Source organism: Rosa rugosa, chromosome 1, assembly GCF_958449725.1.
Source record: "Rosa rugosa chromosome 1, drRosRugo1.1, whole genome shotgun sequence".
NCBI classification, from domain to species: Eukaryota; Viridiplantae; Streptophyta; class Magnoliopsida; order Rosales; family Rosaceae; genus Rosa; species Rosa rugosa.
The window spans coordinates 49,708,850-49,736,624 of NC_084820.1; the positions used below are offsets into that span (position 1 = coordinate 49,708,850).

At 40.2% G+C, this 27,775-nt stretch overlaps 3 protein-coding genes and 1 pseudogene across 10 annotated transcripts in view; 2 read left to right on the forward strand and 2 right to left on the reverse strand.

Moving 5' to 3' along the window:
• The first annotated feature begins 1,303 nt into the window (after positions 1-1,303).
• On the forward strand, positions 1,304-9,915 carry LOC133725276 (ankyrin repeat-containing protein At5g02620-like; annotated as a pseudogene).
• Positions 9,916-10,471: 556 nt separating this feature from the next.
• The window catches only part of LOC133725274 (putative disease resistance protein RGA3), a 28,304-nt gene continuing 11,000 nt past the window's right edge, over positions 10,472-27,775 (reverse strand). Inside the window, exons 3-8 of one of the 8 annotated variants that reach the window (XM_062152477.1) lie at positions 11,981-12,074; positions 11,456-11,862; positions 11,271-11,354; positions 11,013-11,080; positions 10,692-10,834; positions 10,472-10,604 (exon numbers count right to left, since the gene is read on the reverse strand). The gene's annotated coding sequence lies outside the window, so the exon portion shown is untranslated. Of the gene's footprint in view, positions 10,621-10,691; positions 10,835-11,012; positions 11,081-11,270; positions 11,355-11,447; positions 11,863-11,980; positions 12,075-27,775 lie in introns of those variants that run through there. The other 7 variants (XM_062152478.1, XM_062152472.1, XM_062152474.1 and 4 more) reach the window with 7 other exon arrangements.
• Positions 12,154-17,171, reverse strand: LOC133729726 (putative disease resistance protein RGA4). Its single transcript, XM_062157294.1, has 4 exons — positions 16,577-17,171; positions 14,310-16,521; positions 12,435-12,624; positions 12,154-12,280 (listed from the first exon to the last, which is right to left on the reverse strand). The coding sequence occupies exons 1-2, from the start codon at positions 17,169-17,171 to the stop codon at positions 14,408-14,410; spliced, it is 2,709 nt and encodes a 902-aa protein (XP_062013278.1). The 3' UTR covers positions 12,154-12,280; positions 12,435-12,624; positions 14,310-14,407.
• Positions 20,437-21,861, forward strand: LOC133729734 (uncharacterized). Its single transcript, XM_062157302.1, has one exon. The coding sequence runs from the start codon at positions 20,437-20,439 to the stop codon at positions 21,859-21,861; it is 1,425 nt and encodes a 474-aa protein (XP_062013286.1).

Genomic DNA, 27,775 nt, shown 5'->3' on the forward strand with positions numbered 1-27,775 from the left:
TTCTCTCTGAATCGAAACTCTCTCTCTCTCTCTGTCAATTTTGATTATCCTTAAACAATTGTGTTATAGTGCAAATATCTCCCCATGCCAGTTGGATTGTGTTTTAGAAGCTTATATGCTTTGGACGCTTAATCCTTAATGCTTGGAAGCAGTCATATTTATGTACTGGCAATTCGATCTTTCATTAAATGAATATAAGATTATTTACAAAATTTTTATTTCCAATTCGAGACTTGTAAGTATTCGATTTTCCTTGTATGCTTATATACTTTATCTCTTATCTTCACCACAGTTAATCTTGCAAATAAAAAAAATTCTGTTCGATTAGAATTTTGACAGAAAACCCCAGAAGATGACTCTAGCTAAGTTGGAAGATGTTAAAATGGGTGAAAGGAGATAGAAAAAGAAGATAAAATGAATCTCTATGAGTTTGTCATTAGTCTTGTGTCCGAATTAACTGGCAAATAAGCTATACAAGTTAAGTCAACTTTGGCTTCTTGGTTAAACGAACCACAATCATTAACAGTTGGGGCTTATAGCTCCCTTGTTTTGCCTGTTTTTCTGCATGTACGTACTCGTTTTTGCTTGCATTATATGCTTATCTTTCAACTATATATCTCAGCAAAATTTCTCCAAACTTTACGCGGTTGTGTGATCGATTATGAAGCATGCCCCAAAAGTCCACGCTACAATGGCACTCAGAAGAAGATTCCTATTACACTCGAGTCATGGATTGTGGTCCCAAAAGTTGTTTCTAAGAACCCATCTCCAGCAGTAACATGAATTTATGTGAATAAGCTGCTAACTGTATGGACAGAATTTATAGAAAACACTTAGTATACAAGTAGTGGAAGACTCTGATAGATTTCATTTCATTATTCTTTATTTTAATAAATGGTTTTTGTTAGGCCTAGTATGTTTTGATAGTGATAAGTGTTAACTTTCCACTAGTTGGCTTGCTTTTGTACTGTCTTAATCTAAATGTTTGATTTCCAGATGTTCTTACTGTTCACGTGTTGAGAAAAATTTATTTCCCAATTTAGATTCTTTGAGAATTGAGTTCTTTCTCAATTGGCTTTAGGATTTCTCACGTGTTGAGATTCTTTGAGAATTGTTTGATTCTTTGAGAATTTATTCTCAAAGAATAAATTCTTTGAGAATTTATTCCTCCTATTGGCTTGCTTTTGTACTGTCTTAATCTAAATGTTTGATTTCCAGATGTTCTTACTGTTCACGTGTTGAGAAAAATTTATTTCCCAATTTAGATTCTTTGAGAATTGAGTTGTGTGATAGTCTAGAAGTCGGGTTGACTTTGTTGACCTCTGTACAACAAGCTCTTGTTAAAAGAAACAGAAGTGTCAAAGTTGACTCTTGTAATCATTTGCCTGCATTTGCATGCTTTGTCCGACTTTATGTGGTTGTTTGATTAATCCAGAAAGATGCCGTAAATGTCAAACGAAGTTTCCCCAGTAGACTCTGCATGGGATAAGATTGGGTCCCAAATCTGGTTTTCCAGGAACCTATCACCACCTCCATCAGCTTTCATTTTCAGGTCTTTAATTTTCTGAAAACTCATTATTTTATGGTCTTCAAGTTTATCTTGCCATCTTGAACTTTCTTTGAAGATGCTGGGGAGGACTTTTTGCACACAACTAGTATCTTTATTGGTCTGTCAATGTGAACAGCTTTCTCTGTTCCACCCAAGCACTTGTAGCAAACTTTCAAAGCACCTTCCTTTTGCATATATAGTTGTTTGGATATGGTGACAGAAAATTGCAATGAATTTTTCCAAAAACAAAGAGGTTACAATGGATTTCAGGATTGTAGAGGCAATTGAGAGAAAGGACATAGTCACATTTGCTAGCTTAGTCCGAGAAAATGAAGGAATTCTCGAGCAAAGAGAAGCCGATACTTGCAACACGCCATTACACCTTGTGTCAAAGTTTGGATACCTTGAAATGGTGTCTGAAATTGTTTCTTTGTGTCCGGACATGGTTGCTGCTGAGAATAAGAACCAGGAGACTCCAGTCCATGAAGCTTGTCGAACAGGGAATCCCCGGATTTTAAAGATACTGCTGGAGGCGAATCCTGAGGTAGTTAGTAAGCTTAACAGTAAAGAAAAGGTCAGTGCACTTTCTCTGGCATGTAGCTATGGTCATCTTGATGTGGTGAGGCTCTTACTGAAAGAGCCTGGGAAGCTGGGTTTAGGGAAAGAAGGGTTTGATCAAACTTGTATACACTTGGCCGTGTCTGGTGGACACATGGGTAAGTATATATCATCAAAGTTTTGTCATTTAAGTATAAATTGATGGAGAAGTGACATTTCAATTAGTTCTAGCTTAGTACGTTTTCTTTATTCTTTTAGCTTAATTTCTGTTTACATATTGGTGGTGCAGATGTTGTTAAAGAGTTGCTAAGAGTGTGTCCTGACCTTGCTTATATGGTTGATGAGAAAGGAAACTATCCATTGCACTATGCAACTAGCAAAGAGAACAGGGAGATAACCTGGGCACTCCTCAAGCTTGATCCAAAGCTTGCTCAGCAGCACAATCTCAGTGGTCACACGCCCTTGCACTCGGCAGCAATAAACTACAAAGTCTCAGTCCTTCAAGTGTTCGTCTCAATGGCTAAACCAGCTTTTCAGATCGTAACAAAAGCCGGCGAGACGGTATTCCACTTGGTTGTGAAATATGGGCGATATGATGCTTTAGTATACTTGACCCATGTCTGTGATGATATGGATTTCTTCGACTGTAGAGACTGTTATAATAACACCATCCTACATCTTGCAGTTTCTGAAGCACAACATAAGGTGAGATTTGCACGAGTATAAGTCAACTGATAATGGTGATTGATAGATTTCGATTTTTGACCAGAATATAGAACATGGAAGTATGTTATTTGCCCAAATGTATTCATCTGTCGGTTAAGGAACCTTGCTAAATGTTATTACCTGCATCTTGTAGTCATGATAGGAAGATTTATCTTGCAAAAATATGGAACTGCAAATATATCATGGAATGAAAAAGTCAGATTAAGAAACAGACGTATTACATATGAAGTGTCCTGCCATGAAACTTGGGGTGTTTTCAGCATTATGTCATTTATATCAAGTTTTGGTACTTAATAGGAACAAAAATAGAACATTGAAAATGCTCGTCCCTAATGTTCTTACAACCATAGTGAAAAAAGTGGGTTAATAATGCCTGGCTGAACATTGATTAATTTTATCTTCTTCTTGTCCCAGATAGCAGAGTACCTAGCTAATCAGCAAAAAGAAAGTAGAGCTCAATTCTCGAAACAATGAAGGACTCACAGCCCTTGACCTCCTCAAACAGAGCAAGGAAAGTGTAGACAATCAGCGTCTCGAATCCATGCTAATGAAAGCAGGAGGTAAAACAAGGATTGAGCTGTTATCTACTTCACCAAAAGCAGATAAAGCCACCGCTCAGCCAGTGACACTTCCTGAAAACATTCCGAAACGAGCACAATTCGTTAAAGAGTATGAACTGCAGTTGTCCATCATAAATGAGATAGCTTCTGCGGCATCCAAGTCCCCATCAAGCTCATCAGTGTTGGGAAAATTAATAGAATGGAAATAATAACCCCAACCACAAAAGGATAATATGCAAAGAAATAAAGGGGTAAAAGAAAGAGAACACCAGATATAACGTGGTTCGGCAAGGTGCCTACGTCCACGGGGCAGCAACAACAAGAACTTCCACTATGATAAGGTGGGTACAAGAGATACACAACTTCAAGAATATTACTTGAAGGAAACTCTCTCTCTCACACTTGTTTTGCTACCTAACAACTACAACACTCTCAACTTGGAGTGGACACTCTTCACTCTCAACTTGGATGAAGATGTGATTGGATTGGATCGGATGAGATTTCATTGGAATGGGCAAATGACCTCTCCTTATATACACCAAGGAGGAACCCTCTAGATGACTTCATTAATGCTCCATTCAACCACCTTCATTTAATGCTCCTTCATGAATCTTCCACATTCATCTTGGTCCAAGCACTTCAAACTCTAGAACCAAGAGATGTTTGACCCCTCATAAATTCCTTGTGGGAAACTAGAATACATTATTCTAGAACCAATAGATCATTCATGAACATTCTTTGAATTTGGTCTGGATATTTAACAATCTCCCCCTCCAGACCAATCCGGGGAAATGCGAAGTGAGACTTCTACTTGAAGTCCATCCCAGCGGACTTGCTGCAATACTCCAACTTCTGCTGTGGAACCACTTTAGTCAACATATCAGAAATATTTTTGTTGGTGTGAATTTTCCCCAATTGGAAAAACTTCTTTGACACTACATCTCGAATCCAATGATAGCGATGATCAATGTGCTTAGTGCGAGGGTGATACATTGAATTTTTGCTCAAGTGAATAGCACTCTGACTATCACAATGCACCACATAATTTTCTTGCTTCACACCCAATTCTTGAACGAACCTTTGCAGCCATATCATTTCCTTGCCAGCTTCATTTGCTGCTATATACTCAGATTCTGTGGTGGATAAGGCAACACACTTCTGTAACTTGGATTGCCATGACACAGCTCCCCCAGAAAATGTAAATAAGTATCCAGAAGTGGACTTTCTATTATCAAGGTCTCCTGCCAAATCTGCATCTGTGAAACCTTCCAAGAATGATCCTGAACCACCAAAACACAAACACAACTTTGAGGTGCCCCTCAAATATTTAAGTATCCATTTGACAGCTTCCCAATGCTCTCTGCCAGGATTAGAAAGATATCTACTAACAACACCAACTGCATGTGCAATATCAGGGCGGGTGCATACCATGGCATACGTAAGACTACCAACAGCTGATGAATAAGGGATACCTGCCATCTTGTCTTTCTCCACTTGTGTAGTTGGGCATAAACTTCTGCTTAACTTGAAATGATTTCCTAGAGGTGAGCTTACTGGTTTAGCTTCTTTCATGTTGAACCTTTCAAGCACCCGTTCAACATACCTCTCTTGTGACAGCCATAATTTCTTCGCTTTCCTGTCACGAGCAATCTCCATGCCCAAAATCTGCTTAGCTGGCCCTAAGTCTTTCATGTCAAATGACTTTGATAAATTTGCTTTCAACTTGCGAATCATAGAAACATTTTGGCCCACAATCAACATATCATCAACATAGAGCAACAAAATTATGAAATTACCTCCAGTAAACCGCTGGATATAAACACATGGATCTGCATCAGTTCTCTTGTACCCATGACCCACCATGAATGAGTCAAATTTCTTGTACCATTGCCTCGGTGCTTGCTTAAGCCCATATAAACTTTTCTTCAACTTGCAAACCATGTGCTCTTTTCCCTCAACCTCAAAACCTTTTTCGGTTGGTCCATGTATATTTCTTCTTCCAAATCACCATGAAGAAATGCCGTTTTCACATCTAATTGCTCCACCTCAAGATCCATGCTAGCAGCCATGCCCAAAATAACTCTGATAGAAGTCATCTTGACAACTGGTGAGAAGATCTCGTCAAAATCTACTCCTTCTTTCTGCCCAAAACCTTTCACAACCAAGCGAGCCTTGAACCTTGTTAACTGTTCATTCTCATCTCTCTTCAACTTAAACACCCATTTATTTTTGAGTGCTTTTTTGCCTTTAGGAAGCTCCACCAACTCATAGGTGCCATTCTTCAATAAGGACTCCATTTCAGACTTCATCGCCAACATCCACTTATCACTGTCTGCATGAGTTTTTGCCTCCTCAAAGCATTCAGGCTCCCCATCATTGGTCAATAGAATGTATTTGGAATATGGATCATCTCCATCACTAGTGACCAAAATATATTGTGAAGAAGGATACTTGGTACTTGGCTTTGGCACTCTGTTGGATCTTCGAACTGGTACTTGGGCATTTTCTAGCTGCTCCCCCTGATTAGGCTCCCCATGATCATGATCCTCCTGATCATTATCTTCAGGTTCTGCTGCTTCTGCTTCTGCTTCCGCCATATCAGGAACATCTTCATTTACCATATCTTGAGTTTTGTCACTAGGTTCTTGTAGAAGCGGTGATGAATCGTAGGTGAGGCGGTCTGCATGTTCTACTTCCTTTTTGTCAAAATCCGCAATGGTTTGACCTTCATGGAACACCACATCTCTGCTTCTGAATAACTTCTTGGTCTTTGGATTCCACAACCGGTAGCCCATCTCTTCATTGCCATACCCAAGAAAGATGCATGGCATGGACTTGTCATCTAGCTTTGATCTTTGCTCCTTTGGTACATGTACAAATGCTTTGCACCCAAACACCCTCAAGTGGGAATATGAAGCACTTTTACCGGTCCACACGCCTTCGGGAGTCTCCAAGCCCAACGGTACACATGGTGTTCGGTTGATAAGGTAACATGCGGTTGTCACTGCTTCACCCCAAAACTCTTTTGCCAGGTTGGCCGTCTTCAGCATGCTTCTCACTTTTTCTAGAATGGTGCGGTTCACCCTCTCTGCTACACCATTATGTTGTGGGGTGCCAGGAATTGTCTTCTTGTGTTTGATGCCATGCTTCGAACAATAATCTCTGAACCCGTTCGAAGTGTACTCTCCGCCATTGTCACTACGGATACTTTTGAGGGTTCTTCCTGTCTCCCTCTCCACCATGGCATGGAACTCCTTAAAAGTTTGGAACACCTGGTCTTTTGATTTCAACAAATAAACCCAAACCTTTCGTGAAGCATCATCAATATAAGTGACAAAATATTTATTATGACCTAGTGATTCAACTTCCATGGGGCCACATACATCTGAGTGTACTAGGTCTAATACATTTTCTTTCCTTATAAATGTTCTTGTGAAACTAACTTTATGTTGCTTACCAAATAAACAATAATCACAAGGGTCAAGTGAGGTACCTTTGGCAAAGGGAATTAGAGACTTCTTTGCCAAAACTTGCAATCCCTTCTCACTTATGTGGCCTAGCCGCTTGTGCCATAAACTTGGATAAGAATCGTCTACAACATTCAACTCTCCTTTGCATATCTTGCCATATGTCTTGTAGAGGGTACAACACATCTTCCCTCTAGCAACTACTAGTGATCCCTTGGTAAGCCTCCATTTTTGATCACCTCCATGATGATGAAACCCTTCTCGATCAAGCACACCGGTTGACATCAAATTGAGACGTAGACCTGGAACATGTCTAACATCTTTCAACATAAGCTTGTTGCCCAAATCGGTCTCAAAACAAATATCTCCAATTCCTGAAATCTTGGAGTAGCCATCGTTGCCCATCTTCACAATCCCAAAGTCACCACCTTTGTATGTAGTGAAGTACTCCAAGTGTGGAGTGGCATGGAAAGAGGCTCCGGAATCAACGACCCATGCAACACCTGGACAATCATCAACATGTAGACATTCACCTTCAAGACAAAGGAACTCACACTCATCATGAGACACGGAAGCTGCAGTGTTTTTCGTGTCATCCTTGGGTTGATGAGTATTGCCATCTCGACCCTCCTTTGGATCATTCTTCAACTTGTTGCAATTCTTCTTCATGTGGCCAAAAATACCACAATGATGACACTTTCCATTGAATCTTGTCCTCGATCTGCTTATACTCCTTCCATGGCCTTTGGGACCTCTACTTTTGCTCCTTCCTCTATTCTCCGCCACAAAGACTTGGGTATTGTCGGAGCTTGAAGATTTTCTTCTAGTTTCTTCATTCAACATGTTACTCTTAACATTATCCATAGACAATACACCATTTGAAGCGGAATTACTTACGGTTACAACGAAGGTTTCCCAATTGTCCGGCAACGATCCCAATAGCAATAAGGCTTGCAACTCATCATCAATCTTCATGTCCATCGTGGCCAATTGATTGATTGTACTTTGGAAGTTGTTGAGGTGCTCGGTTACTCTAACACCATCTTTATACTTCATGTTTACAAGCTCCTTGATTAAAAATGCTTTCTTGGCAGCAGTCTTCTTCTCAAACAAGGACTCCAACTTCAACCACAATTCATGTGCGTTGGTTTCTTTGGACACATGGTGGAATACACTATCATCCACCCATTCGCGGATATGACCAATGGCTTTGCGGTTCATCTTCGTCCAATTCGCATCCGAGGTCTCTTCTGGCTTGGCCTCCTCTCCTTCGATTGGCTCATGTAAATCTTTGCAATAGAGAATATCCTCCATTCTCGGCTTCCATGTAATCCAATTAGAGTGGTTGAGTCGGATCATGGTACTCCTTGAACCTTCCATTCTAACACCCCTCACGAACCAAGGGCTCTGATACCACTGTTGGGAAAATTAATAGAATGGAAATAATAACCCCAACTACAAAAGGATAATATGCAAAGAAATAAAGGGGTAAAAGAAAGAGAACACCGGATATAACGTGGTTCGGCAAGGTGCCTACGTCCACGGGGCAGCAACAACAAGAACTTCTGCTATGATAAGGTGGGTACAAGAGATACACAACTTCAAGAACACTACTTGAAGGAAACTCTCTCTCTCACACTTGTTTTGCTACCTAACAACTACAACACTCTCAACTTGGAGTGGACACTCTTCACTCTCAACTTGGATGAAGATGTGATTGGATTGGATCGGATGAGACTTCATTGGAATGGGCAAATGACCTCTCCGTATATACACCAAGGAGGAACCCTCTAGATGACTTCATTAATGCTCCATTCAACCACCTTCATTTAATGCTCCTTCATGAATCTTCCACATTCATCTTGGTCCAAGCACTTCAAACTCTAGAACCAAGAGATGTTTGACCCCTCATAAATTCCTTGTGGGAAACTAGAATACATTATTCTAGAACCAATAGATCATTCATGAACATTCTTTGAATTTGGTCTGGATATTTAACAATCAGCACCTATGTCCAGGATGTCATCACATTTTCCATCACCCCAATCCAGCAAGTCTTCGCCTAGGCTACCATCACCGCAATCTAGCAAGTCATCACCTAAGCTGCCATCACCGCCATCTAGCAAGTCATCGCCTCAGCCTCAGGTTGGGGAAGCTGGCTTATCACCTCAGCAGCAAGTTGGATCAGCATTTGAAGTTAGGGAGGGACTGGATTATGAAAGACAAAAGAAGCAAGAGTTTCTTCTGCAAACCTTTGCCAGACAACACAAGCATCCTAGAAAATGGAACCAATCAGAAATGAGTACGGAGATTTTCTACAACCGGCGCAGGAAGCATGAAAAGGTGTACACAGAGGCACTACAGAATGCCAGGAACACCATAACACTAGTTGCCATTTTGATCGCCACGGTTACTTTTGCTGCTGGCATTAGTCCCCCGGGTGGTGTTTATCAGGAGGGACTTATGAAAGGGAAGTCGATAGCAGGAACAACAACTGCTTTCAAGGTGTTTGAAATAAGCAATTACGTCGCACTATTCACATCACTCTCGATAGTTGTTGTTCTTGTGAGTATCATTCCATATCGGAGAAAGCCATTGATAAGATTGTTGAGGGTTGCTCATAAGGTAATGTGGGTAGCTGTGGCATTCATGGCAACAGGGTATGTTGCATCCACATGGGTTATCATGCAACAAAATCAGAAAAACAAATTGTTGTTTGTGGCCTTTTTGACTATAAGCATCGGAATTCTGGGAACAGTTTTCATTTGGCTGGGTGTTATGCTAGTTGTTCATTGCCTGCGAAAGTCGAAGTGGAGGAAGGGAAGAAGAGAGATTGGGGAGGCTGATGAGGATCCTGAAATGGGAAGCCAAAACTCAGATGTTGATAGCACATACAATCAAGGATATCATTCATATTAGATGCCTTCACCTCCCAAATGATTGATAGGAATGTCTGGTGCAAGCAAGCCACATTATATTAGTTCCCTTCTCTTAATTTCAATTAATGGTTAATCATGGGGAGATTCAGATGTAGGCTTAATTTTGTTTTCTGTCAAAGAAATACTTGCATTAAAAAGTGAATAATTATAACCAGTGTGCAGAATGTGGCATAGTCACAAACCTTGCTTGATGAGAGCAAGTTAAGAAAAGGTACCACACCAGTACAAATGCTTTCCTTCCAACTTCTACTTTTCTAGTTGCAATTATAGATAAATACTCTGGAGCAGCACTGTTGCAATGTCCCGAGCAAGGAAAAAAGAGTACCACACCAGTATAAATCAACTAGACATATCACCTATCGGAACTTCCTCAACCCATAGAGGGGGCCGGCTTCCTTCTAATTTCTAAAGACTCTGGAGAAGCTCTATTGCAATGTCTTGGTAGTTTACTCCAAATAACTTCCTGAAAAGCTTGCTTCAGATATTTAAGTTCTTAAAATATGGGCCGTCCATGCTCAAATCTTATTCAGAATTGTTGATAGCTCAGATCACATTCATGGCAACACTTTCTAGCTACTTGTATTTTGCAATAACATTCAAGCAAAACCTCATTCCATACAATACTGCCAAGGCTTCAGTAGCATGACGTAAGAGACCGCTTCTGAAAGAAAATAGTAGTGCAGCTTTCAACTTTCCTTCTCCATCCCTCACAACTGCTCCTATACCAACTCTTCCCAACGAACATCCAAGCTCTTTCTTCATTCAATTTCAACCTTGAATGGGTCTGTGGCATCCAGCTAATTGGCTGTGTAGTAGCTACCCTATTGTAAGTGATTGATGAGGTGATTATGATGCTGCATCTCAAGGATAATACGAGATGGACTGAACTTACTAGAAATGCCACCGGGATAATACGAGATGGACTGCACTTATTAGAAACGCCACTTAGCTGTTCACTTCCTCCAGAATGCACCTTCCTTAGCAAAGCATAGCACGCCGCATCCTCTGTAATCGCATTCATCGCCACCCGACAATCTGTTTCAGAGCAATTTTTTCCATCAAGAGTTAATTCCATGACAGCCTTGATTGCCAGCAGCTCAGCAGCAAGCACAGAAAAGTCAATTATCCTGCTGCTGTGCTATGGCACACAAAATAAAACTCCTACTCCACACAAACCAGAATTCCCCAATGTACATAGCTTATGTTTATTTACCTTTAAGCACACCAGCAGCAGGCGGTTTGCATGTTTGAGGCCAATTCTCACAACATATGCAACCATCCCTACAACATCCAACAAAAAGTTATTACATAACAAAGCTTCCAACTTTTATAAATTACCACATGATTAGGCCAAAGCACAACAAAACCACTGCTGAAAACCTTGAAATAAAACAAAATGAAAATAATGCTTGGCTAGCTAATGGATATTCAGGCCTGAGAACTATTATTTCATTGTATAAGGACAACTTACTAATGACACATTCCAAGCTAGTTTAGGCAAGGACCTCATTATCTCCGTCAAATGAGAGCCAAACTATCACTGTTTGCAATCCTCCTGCACAATTAATATGTATATATCAATTAGATGGGATCTGATTTTTCGAGCTGGAGGTTAAGCCATTGTTTCATAGTTCAAGAAAATAATTACCAACTCACATCAGTAATAGTTCGACTGCAGTTTCAAGTATGCAATGTCTGACAACGGCACGTCTGTTGTACATAATAACCAAGTTTTGATGATTTGAGCAGAAGAATATGTCGACCCGCCCTGCCATTTCATCTTGTCACTTTCCACAGAGATTGGTAGTTTTCTTTTTTATTTTGGTCTGAAACTCAATTGCAGAGATTGACATATAAAAATAAAGAAACAGATATAGGAAACAGATTACTATTGAAATCTTCAAAACAAAATTTAGCTTACAACCTGCAAAGGATGATATTGGCGTCATTATATACAATAGTCCACACCATAGCAATCCGTTGCAAGTTTAACTGGCAGTCCTTCCATCATGCTACATACCTAATGAGACGAGAGCACATGTCTGAGGTCCTGACTCCAAATGCTGTAAACATAGTAAACCAAGTTATTATGAGAGGTCTGCAGTCACTCACTCTGTGAATGTAACATAATTTGATGATATTTTTGTTCTAGGACCAAAGGAAAATTCATTTCCATACTACCTACAGCTTTTAGGTCTGATCGAGGTTCCCAGAATGGCACTTGCAATACTTTATGTAACTTAATTGCAAATCCAGAACAATTGTTGCTTTCTTTCTGCATGTAGTTTTTACATTATATCAAAACTTCTTGCAGTACAATATGTAAATATTTTGATAAAGAAGAGCTCAATTACCAGAAGAAGAGAGGATGAGATTTGGTAGAGGTCCTATGTTATGGAACATCATAGGGAGGGATTGATCGACTGAAATTGAATATTTAACACAAAATAGGAATCTTGTGTCTCAATTTAAGCTCACAACCTGCAGAGCATATATATCAAACAACATACAAGAAGACAATAGCAATCCCTTGCAAGCTCGCTCACTGCCATTGACAAACACATATATGATTGTATTCATTGACCGATTACTTTCAATTAATTACGATTCAGATCTTTCCAGCTAGCTACAATACCTTGATACATCGGGCTTCATCTACTTGAAGCATTTTCTGCCAGCACGATCCCTAGACTGCATGTTGCACCGCTCCGAGGCAACTTCCAATGGCCTCACACTGGGGCATGCCTCAATTTCGCCTTTGAAAACACTACTTATTGATCCTTTTTGCTTCATTGTGGTTTGAGCACCCAAAAGGGTGCTTGCCCCTGCAATTTTCATGACCATTGTCTCGTAAAACTGCTTTTAGTAACCCGTCAATCTAGGGACATTAAACACATAGAATTCGTACTGTTTGAACCTAAATTTGGCAAGGCCTACGTGACATTAAGCCAGGTCGCACATGAAGTAGGCCGGGGTCATTGTGAGCCGTGATAGAATAAATATTTAGCCGAGGCCCGGCTCACTTCAGCTGAGGTCCAGCTCACTTCACCTCAGCCGAGGTCCGGCTCCCTTCACCTCAGCCGAGGCCCGGCTCACTTCAGCCGAGGTTCGGCTCACTTCACCTCAGCCGAGGTCCGACTCGCTTCACCTCAGCCGAGGTCCGGCTCACATGAGTCGATTTCTGGTTTACTTGTGGCTGAGAAAGTCCTATCCAAAACCCGTCAGAGACACTGATAGCATGACATTATGAGCAGATAAATGCCAACTTCTACGTTACAGCACTAAGTGTGGCTGTTACAAAATAATCATTTAAGAGTCATGATGGCTGATTGTCAGTTATGCACATCAAAGGAATTTTATTCTTAGAATTCAATTTGTAATCAATCCAGTCTCAACAATTAAGGCTGAGATTGTACGTATTAGTTTTGTTATCTTTATTCTGTACTATAAAAGGGGCCGTAGACATCTTTGTTAAAGGTCCTCGAGAAACGCTCTACGCGATTACTCAAATTTTATCTCAATACATTTCAATATTTCTGCAACACTTATCAATCTTCACGCGTTTATCTGATTGCTTTTATTTTACCGGTACTTATCTTTCCTGCACTTTACTTTGTCGTTCTTTACATTCCAGCAATTTATCTTTTTGCTTGTTACTTGTCTGCACTTTATTTTCTGCGGTTTATATTCTTGTTGTTTATTTTTATTTGCTGCACTTCTACTTTGCATTATTTACATTCTTGCGCTCATAAATACAAAATCACAAAAAGAATCAATCACCGAGTTACACAGCACTGCGGCCAGATAAGGCCGATCTGTGCTAAAGTCCTTGCATTCAAGGCAGAGAGAACCCCGCGGCCGAGATTGATCCTTCCTCGGCCCACAATCAACTGATCAAAAGTCAGATCGGCGCAAGACCTACAATCTATAACAAAACCTCGCTTGGCCCACCAGCCGCGAGTTGGCACGCCCGCGCACATGTCACCACTCCAGAAGGACACGTGTAAGCCAAAGAAGCCCTCGGCCTAGTGACACGCGGCCGAGACAATTTTTGAGCGAACACATACACATTGAAAACCATGATTAATTTAAGAGGTAAAATCATTTTACCACCTTGAACTTTACACTTTAAATCAGTTGTGCTCCCAAACTTTTAATTTGATCGCATGTGCTTTGTACTCTCCAATTTGTTCAATTATGGTCAATCCTTCACTAATCTATCAATTTATTCATATATTGTTGTCCACTCAAACTAGTTTTTAGCCTTTAATCATGCAAGAAACACACTATTTACATGATCAAGGCTAAAAATTGACCCTAAGTGGGCATGCATTGTCACTAATTTATGAAGAAATTGAGGAATTAGTTTACTAATGATTATGATTGATCATATTAGAGAGTATAAGGGCATATGTGATCAATTAAAAGTGCAGGGCCACAGACGATTTTAGGCATAAAGTTCTTGGCGGTAAAATGAATTCATCTCTTTAAGAGATACGAGCTTAATTACCAGAAGAGACCGTTGGACTAGATTGGCAGAGCTCCTTCTGCATCTACGACCGGCCGCGTCTTTAAAAAGAAAAGCGACCCTAAAAGAAGAGCGTCCCTTCAAATTGGTAACCACTTCAAATTGAGGTGTGGTCTATTCTGCAGGAAGTCTGGCAGTTGTTTTAGGCTTGCTGACTCGATGTGTAGGTTAGAAAGATGCGGCATTATTGTAACTTGGCAATCTTCTTCCATGAAACCTTGCACTCCTTCCCACTCTTTCCACCCCAACGTCGACCGAAAGAAGAGTTTTTCCAATTTTGGGAAAGCGGTAACAGGTGATGTTTGAGTTTCTTCTATACCCAAGAATTCAATTCCAACCCTTTCCACTCTCATGCCTTCTATTCTCAGAACTTCAAGAGATTGCAATCTCCCGAGAGGAGGCAAACATTCACAATTAAGGCAAAACTCAAGAGTAAGAAATCTCAAATGGTGTAAAGACATCAACCATTTCGGAGACACCGTGGTGCCTTTATAGTAGGAAATCCTCAAATCTTCCAAATTTTGATGTGGTTGCAAGGCATTCGGTACCTCTACATCGCTTTTTCCTCGGCGCTCCTCTCCTCCTCCGCGATAATGTAATTCCAAATCAAGGAGGTGTTTCTTCTTCTCCAGTTGTGCTTTCTGAGCCTCACTAGCATCAATCACTTCCCCCAACTCTGCAATTACAATCTTGCCCTGAACCAGGTCAAAGATTCCCAGATCTCCCAACTTCAATATTTCATTGTTGTCGTCGTCATCACCACCACCACAGACAACATCGAACGTATCTAGTATACGTAGACCTCTTATTCTCCCAATCCCTTTCGGTAAGTACTTTAGCGAATAACAACCAGCAACATAAAGATGCTTTAAGTTCATCAACTTTCCCATAGCCTTGGGCAGTTTTGTAAGTGATCTGCAATACTCAATGCGCAAGGTTTCTAGATTGAACAAATTACACATGGTGTCAGGTAATTCCTCTAGACTGTGATTACAAGACAAATCAATATACCTCAAATGTAACAGTTCACCAATCTCTTTGGGAAGTTCATGGACCTCGTTACCACTCAAATTTAACGTCCTAAGACATTTCAATTGCAAAAGTAAATCCCCACCTATTGTTGTGATTTCTGAATGAAAAGTTGCGAGGGTTTGCAAATTTGTGCATTTGTGAAATGAATTAGGAACTGAAAATTGACCAACTGCTGACACTAGAGATAAATGGCACACCTTATCAATTGAGAGCTCTGTTGATCGGTTAGCACCATTAGCCTCAATAATCCAAGATTCATTCCGGGCAAGAAACTTTACAAACTCATGCACAATATCATGCATCTCGCAAAATTCAATATTTCCTTTATTATCATATTCGAAGTCTTGAAAGAAGGATCGCGCCACTAAGTCATCAAAATAGTTTTGACCTATGGTTCTCCTCTCCTTGTTTCTTTTTGAATTGAGATAATTCTGTGACATCCACAACTCAATCAATGTGTCTTTATAGAACAAATAATCTTGTGGAAAACTTGCACAGAATAGAAGACAACGCTTGATTTCTGATGTCAAATCATAATAACTTAGTAATAACAGAGGAAAAACTTTCTGCTCAACCTCTTCTAAATCCCATATTTCACTATCCAAAACATCACGCCATTCTTTCGTTGTTTTCTTATTCCACATAAGACTACCTAAAGTCTTTGCAGCAAGTGGCGAACCCTTACACTTCTTAACAATTTCCTTACCAATAGCTTCAAACAAATCAGACTTGTCTTTTTCCCTATTAAAAAATGCAAGGTGATAGAATAATGAGAAACAATGTTGATCACTCAAATTTTCCAAATGGACCATTTGAGTGCTTGCTCTCATCATACGAGCAACTGCTTCGTTTCGTGTGGTCACTAATATTCTACTGCCTTCAGCACCAGACATTAAAGCTAACATTAATGGTTTCCACTTTGTATCATCTTCAGTCCACACGTCATCTAGGACCAGAAGAAACCTCTTTCCCTCAACAGATTTAGACACGGATTGCATGAAGGCATCCAACTCATCTGAAGTTGGGGTATCATTCTTATCAATGATGGTGTTGGCAATCTTGATCGTATCAAAAGGATCTGAGACACAAACCCACTTTCTCTTCTCAAAATGGGCTTTGACATCTTCATTGTTGTAGGCTAGTTGTGCAAGGGTGGTCTTGCCTATGCCCCCCCATCCCTATAATAGGGATGACTAGGGGCCCCATCTTCTCTTTACCCAACAACATGCTAATCAAGGTATCATTTTCATCTTCCCTACCAAATATCTCAGATACATCGACCTGAGATGAACTCTTTGGTCGTTCAGGTAATTGTTCAATGCCACCAGTTGTTGTGGATTGAAACTGGTACCTCTGCCTTTCCTCAGCAATCAAAGTTAGCCTACTATTCAGTTGTTTTATTTTCAGAGCAATGCCATGATGAACTTTAACCCGACCGACTTGGCCAAAGCAAAAGCAAGGAGAGGGAATAGAGAAACGCACCTTTTCCTCCTTATTAACAAGAGCTTCCTCACCTTCATTTTCTTGGTTCTCGAGTTGTTGTTTTAGAGATTCAGTGTTCCACTCATCAAGCACGTTGTCCATCTCGTACGACACTTGTTTGAGCTTGTCTAACCAATCTTGCACCACAGCTTCCTTGACTTGCCTCTTCTCTGCGTCCTTAAGTACAGCTTGAATTGCTTTGAGATTGCTGGTGAACTCCGCAACTTCGTTCTCTACATCCAAAATCAATCTCACCTTTCCTCTCATGCGTTCATAAGTTATTGAACCCAATTGGTCAAGAAGCACGGAAATGAGTGCCTCGGCCGCCATATTTGGCTTTGGGATTTAGGTGACAATGAATGGAAACAGGGGATCAGAGAAATAGCTAAGAAATATCAATGGCCACTGGAATTAAAGGTCCCAATGCCAGGATAACGTTTTCAACTTTATATGGTTCTGGAACAAAGCAGTACTAGCTGGACTCTCAGGGCCCGCCCTTCAGCAATAATGCAAGCCTTTTTGCCGAAAGGTCAAAAATGCAATATTGCCAGCTTGCTTTCTTTATTATTTGCCAAAATGAAAAAAAAAAAAAAAAAAAAAAAGCTATCAGAATCCATCTCCATCTCCGCCGCTGGTTCACGACTGCTTGAAGCTATTGAAGTGCGAGACAGACAGACGAGCAGCGCCTCTCCGACCTTGACCTCCTCACCCAATTTTGCAAACCCAACGACCACTTCTCACTATTCACCACGCTCTCGGTCCCCACTTTCTCGATCAACTCCTCCGCCCCTCCACAGCCCGCGGGCACGACGCCGTTTTACACCTCTCAATCACGGCCCTCGCCGTCTTCTGCCGCGTTCCCCAAATTGCCGTCGGAACCGACATTGTTTCCAAGATTCCACTCGCACTCAAACTTGTCTCAACATGTCAAGAATCAGGCCCAATTCTCCAAGAATGCTTTGAGTTTATGTATCTGCCTATCTGGTGTCTACATTACATTGTACAATTCTGGGGACTTCCTCAAATTTCTGGCTTCTTATATACCAATTTTACCTGAAGGTCCGTGTTTGTATTAAGCTTTTGCAAAGTTTACCGAGTACAGTGGTGTTTCTTGATGAGTATGTGGCAGTGCTATCAGTGATCTTGATGTGAAGAAAGAGATTGTTCCGGCAGACAGGTGCTTAGTGCTTGTTTTGGAGCACTCAAGAGTAGAGGTTGCGGTTCTGTTGAATGAACTTTGCCTACTCGAAGCATGAAGCGTATAAGAATTCAAAATAATTCACCAACTTGTGAGACAATTTGGTTAAAGAAAGGGAATGTGTCTCTTATGTAGTCTTGGTTGCTTGAAAACATAATTAACTTGATATCGAATGCTGTTTCTAGTGAGAATGAAGAGGAAGTACTCGTTGATGAAAATACTTGTGGGAGGATGATTGAAGGCCTTAATGAGACGATTGGTGTGGTTCTGGAGTATTTAAAGGATGCAAAGGAACATGGAGAGAGGAAGGGAATGATCTTTTGGCTTTGGTGCGGATAACTGGGAGATATATATATTGTTGCAGAAATCTCCCTTGCATGCAAGGACAAGGTTGGAGAGCTTTTATAGGCTAGTATATGCTCTACATTGAGGGTGAAGATGAAACAAGAGGACCCTTTTACTCGGTATGATTTTTTGCTTCCAATGCTGTGCCAAATGACAGTGGAGATTGGAGGATGTACAGCTTTGATTATAGCTCCCTTTGTGTATGCATGTCTGCATTTCATAGTTGTTTTTGCCTCCATTACATGCTTATCATTTTATTAGCACAGCAATTACTTCTCCAATCTTTACACGGTTGTGTGCTTGATTAAGAACCATGCCCAAAAAGTCCACACTACAATGAGACTCGGTCGAACTTTCCCAGTAGACTTGAGCATGTGGATAGTGGTCCCAAAAGTGGTGTCCAAGAACCCATCCCCTGCAGTGACATGAATTTTAGAATTTATGATCTTCTCCTTGGCATGGACACAATTTATAGAACACACTTGATTATACTAATATGGAATTGACTTTGATAGATTTCATTTCCATATTTTTTATTCTAAATAATGGTTATTGTGAGCCTGCTAGGCCTAGTATGTTATGTATATGTTTCGATAGTTGGTGTGTAATTTTCTCACTAGTTGGCTTGCTTTTTGTAATTATTTAAGCTCAATGTTCAATTTCCAGAGCAGTACTATATATTCTTACTGTTCAATTACAGATTGTTTAGAAAAAATTATTTCTCATTTTGTATTCTGGGATAATTGAGTTATGTAACTATCGAGCACTCGGTTGACTTCTGTACAACAAGCTCCTGTTAGTCTTGTCTGAAAGGAAGAAATGGAAGGGTACGTAAGCTTAACACAGTAAAGAGAAATCAGTGCACTTTCTCTGGCATGTAGCTATGGTCATCTTGATGTGGTGAAGCTCTTACTGAAAGAGCCGGGGAAGCTGGGGTAAGGGAAAGATTAATTTGAAATAGAAATCGAAATTTCAATTCTAGTTTAGGACATTTTCTTTATGGTTTTAGCTTAATTTCTGTTTACATATATAAGTGGTATCTTTATTGGGGGTGTAGATGTTGTTAAGGAGTTGCAAAGGGTGTGTCCTGACCTTGCTATATGGTTGATGAGAAAGGAAACTATCCAAAAAAAAAAGGGAGATAACCTGGACACTCCTCAAGCTTGATCCAAATCCTGCTCAGCAGCACAATCTCAGTGGTCATCACACACCCGCAAACTTGGCAGCAATAGACTACAAAGTCTCAGTCCTTCAAGTGTTCGTCTCAATGGCTAAACCAGCTTTTCAGATCGTAACAAAAGCCGGAGAGACGGTATTCCAAATGGCTGTGAAATATGGGCGTTATGATGATATGGATTTCTTTGACTGTAGAGACCATTATAATAACACTATCCTATATCCTTGCAGTTTCTGAAGCACAACATAAGGTGAGATTTTCATGAGTATAAGCAAATTACTAATGGTGATTGATTAATGCAGCAACAATGACTTGGTTAGAAAAGAGATATCCGCTTTGGAAACCTAAGATTAAGCCCACCCCATTTTGGTCCAAAGGAAGGTCTCCATGGTAGTCTAAGGGTCTTGTCAGGTTAATTTTCAGTTTTATGTGCTTTTAAGAGTATTAAAATCTTAGGGTGAGTATTCAAGGGTCTTGAGTGTGTCTTTATGTCTATTTAATAAGTATTGAAGAGTCTTATTATTAATAAGTTTTTAGTAGTCTTTTGGTGTGCTAGGAGTCTAAGGGTTGTGTTTGGAGCCTATAAATATGGTTATCTATTGTAAGCCATATCAGATTGGAATGAATTAAAATTAAATCTTTTGGAAGGCTTGTGCCTTGGTTTCTCTCTCCCCTTACCTTCCTCGCTCTATTTCTCCCTTCTACAGCTAAGAACCCTCTGTTTCTTCTAAAATCATTCTTCTTTCTTATTCTCTCAACACTCCCAAACCCACCCAAATCATACTCTCACCTATTGTTGCTCTCTGCTGCATCAGTTTTGGTATCAGAGCAAAACATCCTAACTGCTCATTCATATCCCTACACTTAGATCTACAATGGTTACCAACACAGAGCTTTCATCCAAAGTGGACAGTTTGTCTCAAGAATCTGAAGGTTATAAGAAGATGTTCAAAGAGGTGCTTGAAAAATTGAATTCCTTGGAACATGGTTTTCAATCTATGTCTGCTTTGGTTAAGGAGAAGTCAAAAGATGGTGAAAGAAGCATAGGCCGGAATTCATTTTCAGATTCTAGGCACGAAGACTCAAGACAATTTGGTTCAGAAAAGGGTGTGAAACTGGATGTTACTGATTTTAATGGAGACAGCAATCCTGAGGTGTTCCTTGATTGGCTACATAGTTTGGAAAGTTACTTCAAATGGCATCAGTTGGCAGAGGAGCGAAAAATCTCTTTTGCAGAAGCTAAATTGAAGGGGACAGCTAGAGTTTGGTGGGAAAAATACCAACAAACTCATTTTGCAGTGACTAGAACTTGGGAAGACATGAAGGTGACTTTGACATGTTTCTTTGTGCCACCTAATTACAAGCAACGGGTACACCTGCAGTTCGTAGAATTGGTGCAAGGAAGCCTATCAGTAGAAGAGTATACAAATAAGTTCATTAGTTTGGCTGCAAAATCAGATTTTCCATGGAATGAAGACATCATGATATCGATGTACCGCAAGGGCTTGAATCCTCATATTTCTTCAGGATTAGCAGCAAGTCGAATTTATACTATGAATGATGCTGTCCAGATTGCATACCAAATGGAGGAAGAGTATAAGAAGAAATCGTCCATGTCAATTTCAAGCAAAGGGAAGACACTTGACAAATCTTCTGGAGGATTCACATCTACAACTAGCGATTTAGATGAGAAAACTCATGGTGGTTCCTCATTTTCCAACCAGTTAGTGAGTTCTACTCTTAAGAGTGCACAAAAGGCTGCTGGTCCTGCCTCTAATACGAGGAATGAAATTAGATGGTGGAAATGTAAAGGCTTTGGACACTTGATGGGACAATGCCCAAATCGGTTAGTTGCTTTGGCAGATAAGGAAGATCCTATTGCATCCGCCAACCCTGAACAAAAGGTAAATGAAGTTGTTGAATTGCAAGCTGAGCAAGAGATGGAGGTAGAAGTGTATGACCCATGCTTAGTACTACGTTCGGTTCTCACTACGCAAAAAGAGCATGAGGAAGATTGGCGAAAGAGTAACATTTTCCAGACCCGTGTTCGGTGCAATGGTCAGTTGTGTACCCTAGTTATAGATGGAGGGAGTTGCTCTAATGTCATTTCTGAGGAAGCTGTTCTCAAGCTTGGGTTGCCTACCGAACCACATCCAAGTCCTTACAAGGTGGCATGGGTAAATAACACAAATCTCAAGGTCAATGATCGTTGTTTGGTGACATACTCTATTGGGAAATTGGTTGACAGCGTGACCTGTGATGTGCTGCCCATGAAAGTGTGTCATATTCTTCTGGGTTGACCATGGTTATATGATAAGAAGATACAGCACTGTGGCTATAACAACACATATTCCTTCAAAGATGGAAGTTCTGAGTTCAAATTGGTACCAACTAAAGTTTTGTCAACCATAAAGCTCAAGAAGACAGCTGGCACGTTCCTCCTTAAACAGACTGAAAGTGATGATTCTATACTTGGTCCAATTCCAAACTCGACTGAGTCGAGTTCTTTTCAGAGGGGGAGAATTAATGCAGCAGCAATGACTTGGTTAGAAAAGAGATATCCGCTTTGGAAACCTAAGATTAAGCCCACCCCATTTTGGTCCAAAGGAAAGTCTCCATGGTAGTCTAAGGGTCTTGTCAGGTTAATTTTCAGTTTTATGTGCTTTTAAGAGTATTAAAATCTTAGGGTGAGTATTCAAGGGTCTTGAGTGTGTCTTTATGTCTATTTAATAAGTATTGAAGAGTCTTATTATTAATAAGGGCATCTCCAACAGAATACCTATTTTAAAAAAAATTTGAAATTTAACAAATTTTGGGATAAGTTTTATCTTCAGCAGAATACCTATTTAAAAGCTAAATTTAGCTTTAGCTAAAAACTCTAGCTAAATATAGCTAGAGAGGAGAGAGAAAATAACTTCACGTAACATCCTCAACGTTTCAAAATTTAAATTAACTCAAGAATAGTTATCTTTGCTGGAGGACAACTCTCAAATTGGATAGTTATATTTAACTTTTAGCAATTTTTAGCTATGTTTATAACAAACACTGTTGGAGATGCTCTAAGTCTTTAGTAGTCTTTTGGTGTGCTAGGAGTCTAAGGGTTGTGTTTGGAGCCTATAAATATGGTTATCTATTGTAAGCCAAATCAGATTGGAATGAATTAAAATTAAATCTTTTGGAAGGCTTGTGCCTTGGTTTCTCTCTCCCCTTACCTTCCTCGCTCTATTTCTCCCTTCTACAGCTAAGAACCCTCTGTTTCTTCTAAAATCATTCTGCTTTCTTATTCTCTCAACACTCCCAAACCCACCCAAATCATACTCTCACCTACTGTTGCTCTCTGCTGCATCATTGATAGATTTCGATTTTTGACCACAATATATAACATGGGAGTATGTAACTTGCCCAAATGTATTCATGTGTCGGTTAAGGAACCTTGCTAAATGTTATTACCTGCATCTTGTAGTCATGATAGAAAGATTTATCTTCAAAAAAATGGAACTGCAAATATATCACGGACGAATGAAAAAGTCATATTAAGAAACAAAAGTATAGTATATCAAGTGTTCTGCCATGAAACTTAGGGTGTTTTAAGCATTATGTCATACTCATATTTATATTAAATTTTGGTACTTATTAGGAAGAAAAATAGAAGATTGAAATTGCTCATCCCTAATGATTTTACAACCATAGTGAAATAAGTGCATTAATAATGCCTGGCTGAACATTGATTAATTTTATCTTCTTCTTGTCCCAGATAGCAGAGTGATAGCAGGTACTTAATCAGCAAAAAGAAAGTAGAGCTCAATTCTCGAAACTATGAAGGACTCACAGCCCTTGACCTCCTCAAACAGAGCAAGGAAAGTGTAGACAATCAGCATCTTGAAGCCATGCTAATGAAAGCAGGAGGTAAAACAAGGATTGAGCTGTTATCTACTTCACCAAAAGCAGATAAAGCCACTGCTCAGCCAGTGACACTTCCTGAAAACATTCCTAAACGAGCACAATTCGTTTATAGTATATCAAGTAGGCCACATTTTATTAGTTTACTACTCTTAATTTCAATTAATGGTTTATCATGGGGAGATTCAGATGTTGTTAGACTTAATTTTGTTTTTTGTTTAAGAAATACTTGCATCAAAAAGTGAATAATTATAACCAATGTGCAAAATGTGGCATTGTGGCATAGTCACAAATCTTGCTTGATGAGAGCAAGTTAAGAAAAAGTCATCACACCAGTACAAATCAACTAGAGGGGCAGGCTTCCTTCCTACTTCTACTTCTCTAGTCGCAATTACAGATAAATACTCTCGAGCAGCTCTATTAATTGCAATGTCTAGAGCAAGGAAAAAAGAGAACCACACCAGTACAAATCAACTAGACATATCACCTATCAAAACTTCCTCAACCCATAGAGGGGTCGACTTCCTTCTAACTTCTAAAGACTCTGGAGAAGCTCTATTGCAATGTCTTGGTAGTTTACTCCAAGTAACTTCCTCAAAAGCTTGCTCCAGTTATTTAAGTTCTTGAAATATGGGTCGTCCATCCTCAAATCTTATTCAGAATTGTTGATAGCTGAGATCACATTCATGGCAACACTTTCTAGCTAATTGTATTTTTCAATAACATTCAAGCAAAACCTCATTCCATACAATATACCGCCAAGGCTTCAATAGCATGAGGTAAAAGACCGCTTGTGAAAGAAAATAGTAGTGCAGCTTTCAACTTTCCTTCTCCATCCCTCACAACTGCTCCTATATCAACTCTTCTTAACGAACATCACAAGCTCTTTCTTCATTCAATTTCAACCTTGTGGGTCTGTGGCATCCAGCTAATTGGCTGTGTAGCAGCTACCCTATTGGAAGTGATTGATGAGGTGATTGTGATGCGGCATCTCAAGGATAATACGAGATGGACTGAACTTATTAGAAGCCACCGAGCTGTTCACTTCCTCCAGAAAGCACCTTCCTTAGCATAGCATAGCACGCCACATCCTCTGTAATCGTATTCATCGCCAACTGACAATCTGTTTCAGAGCAATTTTTTCCATCAAGAGTTAATTCCATGACAGCCTTGATTGCCAGCAGCTAAGCAGCAAGCACAGAAGAAAATTATCCTGCTGCTGTGTTATGGCACACAAAATAAAGCTCCCACTCCACACAAACCAGAATTCCCCAATGTACGTAGCTCCATGTTTATTTACCTTTAAGCACACCAGCAGCAGGCGGTATGCATGTTTGAGGCCAATTCTAACAACGTATGCAACCATCCCTACAACATCCAACAAAAAAGTTATGGGTGTTTCTAAATTTACCCAGCAAATTTCTTAGTATACCCAGCAAATTTATTTATTTAAAAATATATCTAATTAAATCACATCATTTCCCAAACTAACCTTATCATGTACCCAACAAAAGAAACATGGCGATAGAAACTTGTTAGAAAGTAGAGCAAAATTAGCTTGATATAGCTGTCAACATTCAACACAATCATTATGTATCATCACAGTTAATTCTATATAATTAGGCATTAATAGGCCACGAATAGTTTTCCTTTTTGTATCCTAGAATCAAGCTATATCTTTGTATATATGATATACAGATCAATACAGCAATCATCACTTCCTGAAAATCTGTTTCTGTTGTTTTTCATGGTATCAGAGCAGGACGCATAATCCTGACTCTTCTCTAGTCTTCTCAACATCAAATCCACAAAGCCATAATCACAATGGCTGGTGATAACGTCCCACCATCACCATCCAATCCCAGCAAATCAGATAATTCAAAATCTGATGTCTCAAATCCATTCTTCACTCATCATTCAGACCACCCTGGATTGGTCCTAGTCTCCAAGCCTTTGAATGGAGACAATTACACAGGTTGGAAGAGGGCTATGACATTGGCTCTTAATTCTAAAAACAAACTCGGCTTTGTGAATGGTTCAATCAAAGCTCCATCATCCGAAGCTGATCCTGAAGGATATGCAACTTGGTCAAGATGCAATGACATGGTCCATTCATGGATCGTTAACACTGTCAGTTCTGAAATTGCTGACAGTATCATCTACTATCCTACAGCTCATGAGGTATGGGAAGATCTACATGAGCGTTTTTCACAAGGCAATGCACCTCGCATATTTGAAATTCAGCGAGACATCGCTTCACTCAGGCAAGAACAACAATCAGTTTCAGCAAACTACACGAAATTGAAGAGTTTATGGGATGAATTGGCAACCTATTCAGAAGCATCACAAGGAGCCCAGGCAGATCAACAGAAACTTATGCAGTTCTTGATGGGATTAAATGAGACTTACAGCGCAACCCGCGGTCAAATCCTCTTGATGAATCCCCTTCCAAGTATCAGACAAGCGTATGCTGCCGTTGCCCAAGAAGAGAAGCAACGTTTCATTGCAGCAGCGGAGTCTGGTTCAAGCGCTGCTGCCATGGCAGTTCAAAGTGGCGGCCGGTCGAACCAGATCGGCAGCAAAGGCGGTCGTGGTGACCGACTGAATTTTCGGACCGGTCAGGATGCAGAACGCGGCTTCACCCCGCGTTTTGGTTCAGGTCGAGGAAGGGGAAGGCCGCATTGTACCTATTGTGGTGATCCTGGACATTGGGTCCAAACATGCTTTCACTTGATTGGTTTTCCTCCAGGTCATCCCAAAGCAAAGCAAGGATCAGGAAATTTCCCCAAGAAGCACACTGCTTCACCAGTCGCGCCCTCTCCTTCTGCTCACCAGGTTAGTGCGACAGGCATCGTAGAAGAGGAGAAAGGATCAGCAATTACTTTATCTGAGGCCCAATTCCAGCAGTTTTTAGCTGCTCTTCAACAAGCCCAATCCAAATACTGACTCGAGTTCCAAAGCAAATGCAGTAACGCAGCCAGGTTTGTCTAGAGTTGCTTCCCGCAATTGGATTATTGATAGCGGGGCGACAGATCATATTACTTCGTGCTCTAAATTGTTGAATAAAAATAAAAAATATGCATTACCGCCTGTTTTGCTACCTAGTGGAGAAAAAATGCATATTGAAGCCACAGGTTCTATGCCTCTGAGTACCGCATATTATCTACATGATGTACTGTTTGTGCCAAAGTTTAAGGTTGATTTAATGTCGGTTAGCCGTTTGACAAGAGGTCTGAATTGTTCAGTGACATTCTATCCTTATTGGTGTGTTTTACAGGATCTGGCTACGAAGAGGACGATTGGTTTGGGTAAAGAACGTGATGGGCTATACTATTTGGTGGCACTGGCGACGGAGCAAACCAAACATTCCATTACTAAACCTTCCAGATCATCTTGCAACCTTGCCATTTCCGCTACCAACCTTTGGCATCATCGCTTGGGTCATGTTTCTTCTCCATGTTTAAGTCACATAGCAAAACAGTTTCTGCATTTTTCCATTCAGCCATTTAATAATTGCCATGTATGTCCCTTGGCTAAACAGAGTCGTTTACCATTCGGTTCTAGTTCTATTTCTTCTACAAGACCTTTTGAAATGATTCATTGTGATATTTGGGGTCGTTATCGACACCCTTCTCTTTCTGGTGCCTTTTATTTTCTTACCATTGTGGATGATTTCACCCGATTTACTTGGGTTTTCTTAATGAGGCACAAAGATGAAACACAACCACTTTTAAAGCATTTTTTTGCTCACATTCTCACTCAATTTGACTCTCGCATTAAAACTTTCCGAAGTGATAATGGTAGTGAATTTATTTCCCTTCGCTCTTTTTTTCAAGATCATGGCGTTGTCTTCCAACATTCTTGTGTTTACACGCCTCAACAAAATGGGGTTGTGGAGCGCAAGCATCGTCATATTCTACAGGTAGCTCGTGCTTTAAAATTTCAAGCTCACCTCCCTTCACAATTCTGGGGGGAGTGTGTCCTCACAGCCGTCCATATAATCAATCGCTTGCCCTCGCCCATCCTTTCTTACAAAACTCCATTTGACCTTCTTTACTCCAAACTGCCTTCTTTTTCTCATCTTCGAGTTTTTGGTTGCTTAGCTTATGCGACTAATGTGCACCCTACTCATAAATTTGACACTCGAGCCATACCTTCCATTTTCATTGGTTACCCGGTCGGTCAAAAAGCCTTCAAATTGTTTAACTTATCGACTAAGAAAATTTTTACGAGTCGAGATGTTAGATTTCATGAAGATGTGTTTCCTTATGCCTCCAATCCGCCCACTATTCCTTCTGCCTCGTTGGCCCATGA

What these genes read in the sequence shown, in the direction of transcription:
- LOC133729734 (XM_062157302.1), top strand. Translation starts at nt 20,437, where the DNA reads ATGGTTACCAACACAGAGCTTTCATCCAAAGTGGACAGTTTGTCTCAA.
- LOC133729726 (XM_062157294.1), bottom strand. Translation starts at nt 17,171, where the DNA reads ATGGCGGCCGAGGCACTCATTTCCGTGCTTCTTGACCAATTGGGTTCA. An exon ending in CTTGATTAGCATGTTGTTGG is followed by an intron (nt 16,522 to 16,576) that starts GTAAAGAGAAGA and finishes GGGGGGGCATAG; the next exon opens with GCAAGACCACCCTTGCACAA.